The 12635-nt window shown below is 36.8% G+C and overlaps 1 protein-coding gene across 3 annotated transcripts in view; it reads right to left on the reverse strand.

Moving 5' to 3' along the window:
* Positions 1 to 12635, reverse strand: part of TRAPPC12 (trafficking protein particle complex subunit 12) — a 45575-nt gene that overhangs the window by 26541 nt on the left and 6399 nt on the right. For all 3 annotated transcript variants that reach the window (XM_042891979.1, XM_042891986.1, XM_042891995.1), the window contains exons 4-5: positions 9242 to 9355; positions 8014 to 8152 (exon numbers count right to left, since the gene is read on the reverse strand). In XM_042891979.1, coding sequence (XP_042747913.1) covers positions 8014 to 8152; positions 9242 to 9355 — 253 coding nt within the window. The remainder of the gene's footprint in view (positions 1 to 8013; positions 8153 to 9241; positions 9356 to 12635) is intronic.

The following is a 12635-nucleotide window of genomic DNA, read 5'->3' on the forward strand; positions in this document are numbered from 1 at the left end:
TAAGACTGCAAGAAGATAGCAGTATTTCTTTTTTCTCCCACCTCCTTTTCTGATCCTGAGAAAGAGAATTTGCTCAGCTTACTTAGTGATGAGAAGAAATTCAAAGGCCCAAATACCAGCTCCTCTCTAATTGCTCAAGTAGAACATAAATATTTCACTGCAACTAAGACAGAAAAGGAAGAAAAAGTTAACAGATGAAACAATAATATGCATATCAAAGAAACTGCTTCTGATGGGAATGGATGCATTCCAGATGGAAGGAGCAGACCGTAAACCATGTCTGAGAGTCTACAGAACACCGTAATTTTCACTTTACATCATCTAGTTAACAAGAGAACAGTCGGGAAGAGGTGTGCCATTTGTTGATGACCCTAGTATATCAATAACAATAGTGTTATGAAGGTCAAAAGGGAATGTTGCATAATTCAGTACAAAATTTAATTAAAAAGCAGATTAACATCAGGGAAAAAAAAAACCAAAACTATACTTGCTTCAGTAGACACAGTCACACTGGGAACAAACAAAACAAGAAAGAAAGATTGAGTACATTAACACCAAGCTATTACAGAAATAAATGTGCTTACCAGAGTAAGTAATTTGAGGGGAAAAAAATAATATACCATCTGAAAGTTTTTCACCTGCTTGGTTTCTGGTAGGCTACATAATTATGGCACAGTGTAACACAAATTTCTTTCCAAAAGGTTCCCGTGTAAGTGCACATGTAATACATGTAATAGCCCACTGGGGTTAAGAGGATTTTAGCATGGGATGACATTTGCAAAGCTATTTTAAATTGGAACTTCTACTCCACTTTACTCAATACTAAATTAAACAAGGCAATATAGCTTTTATGTATACTACCTCAAGGAAATATTTTAAACAAGCAGAATATCCTACAATTAAAATGTTTACTTGCAACTACTGGAGAATGGATTTTTGCTCTTTTTTATGCCTCAGATCTCTCAAAGAAGTAACGCCTTCTTATATAGCAAAACCACATTGACTGAGTTTAGATGATTTCAACAAAGGCACTGCTCTCTAATTACTATTGTGTACTGAAATTTCACCTTTAAAGATTAATGCATTTTTATCTTGATGTTTTACATTTGACCTCTGTTGACCACGCTTAGGAATTCATGGTAATTTTATCCATTATAATTAATAATGGAAAAATAGTGTCATTTTAAGACAATTCTTTTTTTTAGCTATCCATTCCAACTACAGTGACTCATTTTTTTTCCCCCAAAGAATATGAAATCTGATTTTCACTTTGGTATGAATTACTCTCATTCATACATACGAGAGTATATATTATGCTGGAACACAAGTCTTATGAGGAGAGGCTGAGGGAGCTGGGATCGTTTAGCCTGGAGAAGAGGAGGCTCAAAGGAGATCTTTCTGCACTCTACAACTTCCTGAAGGGAGGCTGTGTGATGAGGAGGGGTTTGACCTCTTCTCCCAGGCAACAAACAGGACCCGAGGAAATGCCCACAAGTCGTACCAGGTGAGGTCTAGGTTAGACATCTCAGAGAGCGGTCAGGCACTGGAATGGCTTCCCAGGGAGGTGGTGGAGTCACCATCCCTGGCAGTGTTCAAGAGGCGTCTGGATAAGGAGCTGCGAGATATGGTTTAGTGCTTGTGGTAGCAAGGGTAGTGGGACGATGGTTGGGACTAGATGACCTTGGAGGTCGTTTCCAACCTTGCAATTCTATGATTGTATGATTATGAGCATTCAAAATGTAAAACTGAAAGTAAAAAGAAAAAAAAAAAAAAGTATCCAAAAAAAGAAAATGGTTACTCCAACAGTGTAGGAACTGAAAATACCAAGATTGGATAGAATTTTCTAAGACCACAGATTTCAATTTCTATTTTTTAAAATATCTGCATATTTTCATAACTGTCCTACTATAAAGACCATCTCATGCAAATCAAATTTAAACTAAAACCCTCAACTGCATCTGTTTTATACGAGTAAACTGCGGATTCCAACAGCTAGCAGTTTTACCAGAAATTATTTCTGGTAATTTAATTTAAGATCTTCTAGAACTTACTCAACAAATGTTAAATATCAAGGAAGTAGCAACAAGGTTAATGTTTATTTATTATTTAAGTGTATAGAGAACAGGTTGCCCAAGGAGGTTGTGGATGCCCCGTCCCTGAAGGCATTCAAGGCCAGGCTGGATGTGGCTCTGGGCAGCCTGGTCTGGTGGTTGGTGACCCTGCACATAGCAGGGGTTGAAACTAGATGATCATTGTGGTCCTTTTCAACCCAGGCCATTCTATGATTCTATGATCTTAAAAAACAAACAAACCAACAAACCAACCCCAAACCTTTCCCTTTAATGGATAAAGGAGAAACACAGAGAATCTTAAAAGACATTCTGCTTTATGCAGATGTATACTTACAGAGGTGTATGTATGTGCATGCATATGTATGTGCTTTTAGATACTTCTACAACAGCACTGTCTGATGTACTGACCATTAATGAAAAGTAAGCTTAGAAATCCAGATTCAACACAATATTTGGTTTCTATTTTTTTGTTTATTACTTTGAGTCTAGAAAGACTGAAGAAGATATGAGAACCTGAATGTTTTTAGACACTGGAAGAAAGCATTTTTAAAATTTTTTCTGAAATTGCTTATTTCCATATAATTCAAAGTTTAAGTGCATATGATCTAAAAATAAAAAGACATTCTGAATTAAAATTTGGTCTTGAAAGTCTTCAAAAATACTTCTTCAGCAATCTGGAGTTGTTATTTACTTTGAAGCAAGGAATACTTAAGAGAAACAATATTAAAAAAAAAAAAAAAAGCTAAAAACCAAAGTGAATCAAAAACTGAAATAGTTGCCTTATGACAAAGGGTTGCCCTGCCCCCTTAACCATTCAAAACTGTATTCAGGCAGAATTGTGAAAAGAGATACTTTGTTTCTTTTAAAGAATAACTCCATAAAGCTGGTACTGCCTATAATGAGACTATGTAGCCTTAGGAAGGGAAGCACAATTAAATATTTTAGCAGTACTCTATGCTCTTAAGATTATACATATATTTCTCAGTTCTAAACTATCTATATTGTCTTAGAAAAAAATTGTATTTGCAAGTTTGACTACTCTGAATACCCATCTGGAACCACAACACTTGAGTGGTGTTTATTTAATCTGTATTAGTCGATTTCATAGCTGGAAGGTAACTCTGGAACAACAGAACAGATTGCTTTTAAAGAAACTGAGGAGATGTACAAGGAAACTATTCTGCATCATCATTACATACCATAAATATTAAACCATTAAGCTGGAAAAAAATACAACCTCTGTCTCAGTTCATATTAAAGATGAACGTACCAACCTGGAAAATTATCTGATCACCTGTGAGGAAAATAAGGTCAAAGTTGCTTGGAATCAGCCTGCTGGTTGTACGTATCTTAGATAAACACAGTGTCTTTAAGATGTGGAACAGCTATCAAATCTTCCTCATACAGCTTTGAGGGGGGAGAGGGAGATGTTGCTCCCAAGGATGTAAGAGAGAGAAAGCAATTCTGTTCTGGCTAGCAGTAAACTATGCAGTACTGGATTACAGGTCACAAAATCACCAAGGTTGGAAAAAGAAAAAAAAAATTACTATAAATGAATCGTTAACTAGCTAATTTAAATAATAAAATAGACATAAATCAGTCGTATATTTTGGTTGGAACCTATTCGTATGAACACAGAATCCACTGATGTTTGGTAAGACTACGTATCATTTTGTGGTGTAACAAGCATAAAAGGAAGAGATTCAGCATTTTAATTTTGAATCACGGTATATAAATGGAATGAGCACTAAAGAAACAATTTCAGAAATGAGACTATAGATGGAAACAATGTACACATTAATTGTAATACATATACTATTGTGCATAATTTCTTTATATTCAAAATATCCATAGTATGGGATGTAATAAATCTTTTTTTTTCCCCGTGTTTTCTGTGTGTAACTGTGCTTCTTATAGCAGTGAAGATAGTCCCTTATTTGTTCATCACAGAGGAGCATACCTCAAAGAATTTAAATTCCAAGTAAGAGCAGGAGGTGTGGAAAATGTTCTCATATCAATTCAACTTAAAATGGTGAGCAGGGTTGGTTTAATTTTCCTCTGAAGCTCTCCCAGGACTCCTTTCTTTTCCTTTTGGCAATGCTGCCAGCCTCTCTTATTGTCCTGACATTTTATATGGCATTTGCAGTCATACCGTGCAGAAATTCCACTTCTGTTTTCTTTATCATGATTCTAACATCAAATATTTTTTCAAAAAAATCTTCCTTTCCTGATTTCTACAATCTCTTCCTTTTGTCATCTCTGTCACCTGTAGGTGCACAACATTCCAGGAGGGCAGGGGAAGAACCTACTGTGATCCTGGTATTAGCCAGCAAACTTAGTTAATTCACTCCTCAATCTTTCCTGCTTGTTCTAGAGATTAAACCAGTCTTATTTCCTACTGAAATCTACAATTGCTTCATTATGGATTTCAATAATTCAAATTCCATTTTGTCTGTTCCCTATATTTAACTTTTTCTGCTTGAATGAGAGTGTACATTTTATAGTAAAGGCAGCCATCACCCATCAACATATGTAAGGAAGGATCAGCCCTAGTTTTAACAGGGAGAATTCTTGCTACCAAGTCTTGCATTTATAAGTTTTTTCTAGGTAGGAATTCCAAACAGGAAAAAAGGACACTGCAGTTTGGCCCATGTGATTACCCAATTCTGCACCTGATGCAAGAATTATTGATGATAGTATTTTGTATCAGATGAAAATATCAAAAATACCTGTCTGGAATCAGCACAGTAGCCATTTTCTCAACAGTAAGCATCTGGGGGGGGGGGGGGGGGGGGGGGGTCACTGTTGTAGTGTTTTTTTGTGCAGCAAGCTTAAATTCAGTTTGTAATGTTCATGCATCCTTATTTCCAGATTTTTTTTTGCAGAGAGAAGAAAAAAAATTCTGATTTTACTTCTTTTAAAATGTGACCTTTTATTCATCTTTTGCTTCTGCGCTCCTTACGATGCTTTATAAACTCTCTCTTATGCCCTACCAGCTAATCTAACATGCCCATTCCACTGATAATGCTGTGTGTCTCTGAAAGAGCCAAGGATTAAAAGGAAACATTAAAATGGCATTTCATTTTTTATGAGATAATTTGGACTTGTTTCTGGTTAATAGACCAGTGAGTTACAGGAAAGTTAATGCTACCAAAATGAGTGTTCTATAAGCTACAATAGTTGAGAATAACCTAAGAACTGGAAAAAAATATAAAAGTGTGTACAAGTAAAGACATGGCTTTTATCCCCCTTATCAGAACTCCGTATGCATACGGCTTATCGTTTTTTTTTTTCTTCTTTTTCCTCCTTTCCCATTTTCTTTCTGATTGTGATGATACAGTATCATATTTACTCTACTAACATACAATCAGTCTTCTGTTTTCTGGTGGAAAATGCCTGAACTACTAATGTATTGTTCAACACTTAGTTGTATGGGCTCTAAAAACTGCCTTCATACTTTCTATCTTCCTGTGTTAGTGATCCTAGTACAGTTTTTTTTAATACATGACCATGGGGATTCACCAGTGTGTGCTGCAACAGGCTGACATCCCAGAATTATCAACCCAGAGATGCATCCCAGAATCTTGATGGAATTCGCTGACACAGTCACCAAGCCACTCTCAGTGACCCTTTTAAGTCATAGCAGTCAAGTGAATTCCCAGGTGACTGGAAAGAAGGCAATATCATATCCATTTTTAAGAAGAGTGGAAAGGATGACCCAATGATCTACCGAACTTTTAGCCTCATCTCAGTGCCAGAGAAGATCATGGAGCAGATCCTCCTGGAAGCCATAACAAGGACATCAAAGAGAGGGAGGTGATACAGGATAACAAGCATGGTTTCACCAAAGGCAGGCTCTGCTTAACCGTGTCACTTTTTATAATGGCATAACTGCATCAATGGGCAAGGGAAAAGCCACTGATGTCATCTACCTGGACTTCAGTAAGGCCTTTGACATGGTTCCCCCTAACATCTTTCTCTCCAAATTTGGAAGATATAGCTTTTATGGGTGGATTGCTCGATGGATGAGAAACTGCATGCAAGAAACAGAGAGCAGTGATCAATGGCTCAGTGGTGTCCCTGAGGGGTCCAGATGTGAAGTCTTCAGAACCGGAGAGACATGGACCTGTTAAAGTATGGCCAAAGAAAGGCCACAAAAATGATCCAAGGAACAGAATACCTCCACTACAGGGACAACCTGAGAGAGCTGGGTATGTTCAACGTGGAATAAAGAAGCCTGCAGGGTGACTTGATAGTGGCCTTTCAATATCTAAAGGGAGACTATAAAAAAGATGCTTTAGCAGGGTCTGTTGTGATAGGTCAAGGGGAAATGTTTACAAACTAAAGGAGGGGAGATTTAGATTGGACATAAGGAAGAAGTTTTTTTACTATAAGGTTGGTGAGGCACTGAAACAGGTTGCCCAGAGAGGTGGTGGAAGCTCCATTCCTGATGACATTCAAGGTCAGGCAATCAACCTAATCTAGATATAGATGTCCCTGTTCACTGCAGGGCAGTTGGGATAGATGACCTTTAAAGGTCCCTTCCAACTCAAACAATTCTGTGACTCTATGACAGATAGAATAGTGAAAGATTTATTTTTATACTTATTTATTCCCTTGGAATGTAGTGCGACTAGACACCACTCAACTATTGGTTTAGCATATTTTACAAGTCTGCACTACTTTTCTGACATTATTGTGGTCCACTGTAGTTTCATATTTCAGTGTAATCAACCTTTCAGTCTTTATTTACTCAGGTATAGATCTTAATTTATTCTTATTTTTAATTCTGAAAAAGATACAAACTCTTCTGCTTTCTTATGATCTTTTAAAGTGTGAAAATATTAAATAGTTGGGAAAAAAATTAAAGTATAGAGGAAAGGATAAAAAATTCACTCCAAGGCAACACGTGGAATAGAAGGAACAGTGTGTCAGAGATCCCTCAGTCTACTTGTGGAAGAAAGCAAAGACTGGTGTTGCTATTCAAACAGCCATGGAAACCAAGAAATTTTTGCCTGCATTTGTTTGAAAGATGCTGACTATTTGGTCATTTGTAATTCAAGATAAAAAACTACTGAGGCTGGTGGTACATTTGTTTCTATTCATCAACAAGCTACATAATAAATTCTCATTCTTCTGTTTCGTTTAAATTATTTTGCAATTTTTACATTTAAGTTTTAATTTTATAAAAAAAATTATCATATTCATTATCATTCTCCAAGTTCTTTTTAGCCTTGAAATCAGGAACCTAAGAAAATAAGACCTGGATTATCGGTGTACACTGCCATGTGAGTGCCCACTGTCTATTCGTAACTTTGGAATCTATGGGCCAATGATACCTAAGGTTCAAGAAATACTAGTAATCTACAGTTTTGTGGCTGGTAAAAAAAAAAAAAAAGCATCAAACAGCTGCTGGACGGAAGAGAAAGATTCTGCTTTCTTTCCCTTTTTCACTATCAGGAAATTTATAAACAGTTCAAATCTTTATGAAATATCATACAGAAAATGCATAGAGGAGAAAAGCCTATAGATTCTGTGTGTATAAACTCTCATCTTTCACAGCAGTTTCTGGCTAGAATTAACTATTAAAATTCAAGAAGATTAAGTTTGAACTACAACACCATTACATTTACTTGTTAAAAATATTCCTCTCTCAAATCAATGTTGTAACAGCAGCACAAAACACACTGACCACATTGTGACCATATTGCGATGGAGCAACTTAACTTTTTACTTCTTACCAGCAACTCTGTAACACAAATTATCATTTAACTTTGTAGTTAATCACACTCTCCTTGGGGAGAAAAAAAAAAAGCAACAATCTACAGTTAAACAGCGTTTTAGATTTTGAAAGCAAAAAAAACAGAATCATAATGATAATAATAAAAATAGAGCAAGAACTCATGGTTACAATAGATATTTCATAAATTAAGTATTTTACCTTTTCGTCCAGGGTATACATGAGGGTAATACTCATAATAAAGATCAGGCTGGTCTAAGTTTCCAAATGGTTCAAATTCCATTTCTGCATTTTGGAAGAGATTCAGTTTTACGAGCAGTGCTAGTCTCACAAACCACAGCTACAAATGAGTACACATAAAAAGTAAAAGATAAAGTTTGTTATTAGCTTCAATCACAAGCCACATCCAAATAAAACTTCAACTTTCAAGTTTCTCTGATAAAGAGTTTCTGTGTTACTTGCGGATAAGAATTGGGATTTACAAGATTTTTCATGGAATAGTTTCCTCAGAACACCAAAACAAAACCCAGAGACTGATGCTTTACTTACTTAGGGTACTGAAATATTGAAGATGATTTTAATAAGTAGGCTGTTTCAAAATTAGAACACCTCCCTTTAATTGATTTAGCATATAAGTTACATCATTCCAACTTCTATTTTTCCAAATTTGTGTTAATTTTAAGATCTAATATGATTTGGTAAAACTCCATTAATTTGATAGTTCCTAGGGTCAGGATCTGACCTGTCAAGTGGTCACATCCTGCAGATGCTCCAGGCATGAAGCAAAAGTTTCCTGCAGCCCAGGAGAGGCCCACGGAGGAGCAGGCTGTCCTCCTTCAGCCCCCAGGCACTATGTGGAGCAGATCTTCATGTGCAGCTATGGAGGTGCCCACAGTGCAGCAGTGGAAGTGGCCTGAAGGAATCCACAGCCCACGGACATCCCCGCAGGAGCAGCGTGGGCAGAGCTGCAGCCCAAGGAGAGTGGCCCATGGCAGGGGAGGAGGGCTGAGAGGACAGCTTGTTGGGACAGTGCTGGAATTGTTCCTGTAGGATGGGCTCTATGGTATGGAGCTACACTAGGGCAGTGCTGGGAGACAAGCAGCCTGTGTGAAACCCATATGTGATCAGCTGGGGAAGGACAGCATTCTGTAGGATGGACTTCACATGGAGCTGGGGCAGAGAGTGACCACAGAGAAGAGGCAGAGATAAAGCATTATAGACTTTAGACTTTTTTAGACATTATGACTGCAGCCCTCATTTCTCATTCCCCTGGGCCACTCAGGGAAGTAGAAGAAGGTGGATGGAAGGAAGGTGGTTTTAGTTTGCTTTTAGTGCTCACTGCTCTCGTCTGTTATCAACAGACAATAAATTACATTAATCTCCTTATGCTGAGTATGTTTTGCCTTATGCTGAGTATCTTTGAGCTTACCTGCAAGGAATCTGTTGTATGGTTTGTAGGTAGTCCACTTTTTTTATAGCCTTGACCATGAGCAGTTAACAGACGTCCACATAAATCAACTGCTGCCCTCCAATTTTTACTGCTCTGGGAAGAAGAAAAGAGTAAGTAGCAAGAACACATAAGCAAAACCCCCTAAAATGCACTACTGTTTATTTTGTCTGAAGGAACTACATTTTCCCATCAGGAAGAACACATGGTCAGGAGAGCTGGTGTTAAGAAGCACAATGTCATTTGTCAAAGCTCCAGGTGTAATTAGGGGAAAAGTGAAGCAAAGTATGAGGGAAAGTAGTATTATCAGATGACTAAACCAGAAGAAGACATTCTTAAGTATATTTTTTCTTTCATTAAACAAAATCCTGCCCAGCTATACAAGTCTCACTGCACTGTCACACCATCCTCCTACTACGGCTTCTGCCTAGTATGTGCAAATGCAGCTGTGTAAGTATCTAATACAATGTTTATATGTAAATAATATGTTTAAAAAAGACTAAGGCTTCATAGGTTTGGAGAACGTGCCAACAGAGCAACCAGCTGGATGGAAAAACACCAAGTAAAAGTTATGAGGAGGTTTCATACTCTGACCTGTTTCACAGCCACATTCATTCAAAGTGCAGCTGAGCTATCACAGTGCACTGAATACCATCTTTTCCCTGCACTGTCATATCCTAGACAAAAAATGGAGTTCCACTGGAAATGCAGAAGTTGGTTGACAACATGATCATGAAGCAGCACAGCAGCTTCTGAAATGTCTACACAAAAGCAAAAATCAATGCACGTTTCTAACAGTCTTAAACAGAAATGTTCATCACCTACTTCTCTTCTGCAGAGACAAATCATTTTCTTATTGTCCTCAGAGCAGAAGCAGACAGACTCTCAAACTGCTTAACTTTTCTTCCCAAATGAGAGTTAGTATCTAGAAGTAATAGTGGAACACTGCTGAGAAATTAAAACACTACAATTTTAAAAATCCTATTCTGGGCACAAACAAAAACCAGTTTTTCTGTATAGTAGGAGACAGCCAGGAAAAGTCAGATGACCACTGTAAAAGAAGTCTTTGGTAGAAAATGAAACAGAATTCCTTATGATTCCAAAATTAGAGTTGTCTGCTGGTCACAAAGTGCAGCTCTCCCATGGAAGCTTACCTAGAATGCTACAATAGTTCAAATACGAGAATAATACTTAGGCATTATAGTTTTTAGAACGAGAAATGGAAAAAAAAAAAAAAGAAAACAAACCTTCCAATTGAGTAAAATGACCTAATCCAAGCCAAAAAAGGAAAATATTTTTTATCATTTTCCTCTTCAGTTAAATGTCCAAAGAACTTTAATTATCAGAATTTTCACTATACGTGAAAGACTGTGTTTTCATTCTCTTGTGAATATATTTATATATTCATATTAAAAAAAAATGAAAAAAAACCCAATCCCAAACCTGCCAAATAGCTACCACCCTCTCACAGGTAACTGCTCCCTAGAAACCTTCTCCTCCAGGCCAATTTTGCTTGATGTTTTGAACTCCAGTTGAACAAAGAAAGCACATGACTGCAGAAGTACTCTAATTTATTCTTTGTATACAATACTGTACGTTGTTTTCCTGAATGAAAGCAGTGAAGCTGAGGTGATGCAACAAGGACTAATACCCACATGGAATTCTACTGTCAATCAAAGAAAGTCGTGTAAAAGAGAGAGAACAAATGGTAAAACTATGAAAGAAGATATAAACAGGTTATTTGCAGAACATGTGTTCAATTACAAGTGAACTCACCTGACACAGAAAGAGAATTTATAACATTATCCAGGCTATAAGGAAAACAACTGCGAGTCAGAGGTAAGCCACTGAAATTTTATCCAACAAATAGATATTTTTTAGTGGTAGATATTCGACTTCCCTCCTTAATCCTCTCAAGCCCCCAGCTACTGTTTGCACTGTTTGTGGAGACTCTGATCTTTTCTTCAATCAGCTACAAAAACGTTGTAAATTACTGACTGATTTAGAAGTAGAGGAATACAAAAGCCCTTTATTTTTAAGGAGAATTTCTAACTTAATAAATATGTATGCCATACTACTGCATCTAAGTTTGTTATAATTGAAAATATATGCAAGAACACAACATTAATCACATGCAAAAGTAACTCTATATGTTTTTTTTCCTTTGAAAATAGACTCAAAGGGAGTCATTAACTCTACATGTAACAGCATTAAAGTGATTAAAATGTCCTCCTCCACTAGCTATGACATTCTTCTCCCCTGTAAATTACATTGGTAGAACACTTTCACATCAGTTAAGAAAATGTAGTTAGTAACCCTTTCCTGGTCTAGCAACTTGAAGAAATTATTGCATACTTAGAGCAATCATTGCATATTTATTGCAGCAAAATGCACAGGTTTTATTTTAGGTTTGTTTAGTGCAAACACCTTATAGCTCAAAATATCAGAAAGGTCTCTAGTAAGAAACACCATGCTATTTGTTCAAACGAGGGTAAAAAACTTATTGTAAAATATGGAATAAGAACTGGCATAATCACAACTTGCTTTCGTATGCATAATTTTTATTTGCTGGTGCAAAACAAAGCAAGGCTGTAAAGACAGGCTACTACATGGGCTTCTGTCAGAGGTAAATGCCTTTTCCTATACCAAATTAATAAAACATTTCAGGAATTAAAAACTCTTATTTTCTTTTTTCACCTGCAGCCCTTTAAAGCCTCAGAGTTGCAAAACTGCTTCAAGTGCACATCATCTCTACCATAACTCTACTAGGAGCACGTTTTCAGTTATCTGTTAAATTGTCAAAGTGTAATTGTTCAACAAAGCAGCTATACAGCAGTGGGTACAAATCTCACCCAAACAACCAGAAACCAGATTCATACCAAACAAACACTTTTGCTAGTCCGATTTTACAAATGGAGCTCAGTTGGTGGTGAACAGCTATCTGCCTCAGAAACAACACTGCTGTTGTTGGTGCACCTTTGGCAATTCAGCCAACTATCTTCTAGGTTGCATTCATCATCTGACAACTAGCTGTCCTTAAAGCAACTTTCGCAGTTTATATTATGATCCACCCAAAACAATCTCAGTCATCAACATTCTTTGCTGCAAACACTAATTTCATTGTTTCCACAAATTTGTCTTTTAACTTGTAGAAATTTTTTATTAGAACTTTCATATGGAAGGTTAAGAAATTATGTATACATTACACGATGTACACTGGAATCAATCTGAGGTACTCTCTTGTGATCCTGCTGAATGGAGCTGGTATCTCTATTTGCAGATACAATACAGAAAGTATTGTCAATATAAAGAAGGATATCACTACTCAAGGATCACATAGTTTATGGTATCAGAATAATAGAAGAGGTAAAACATA

Source organism: Lagopus leucura, unplaced genomic scaffold (assembly GCF_019238085.1).
Source record: "Lagopus leucura isolate 7727_CA_CO unplaced genomic scaffold, USGS_WTPT01 Super-Scaffold_73, whole genome shotgun sequence".
Classification (NCBI taxonomy): Eukaryota; Metazoa; Chordata; class Aves; order Galliformes; family Phasianidae; genus Lagopus; species Lagopus leucura.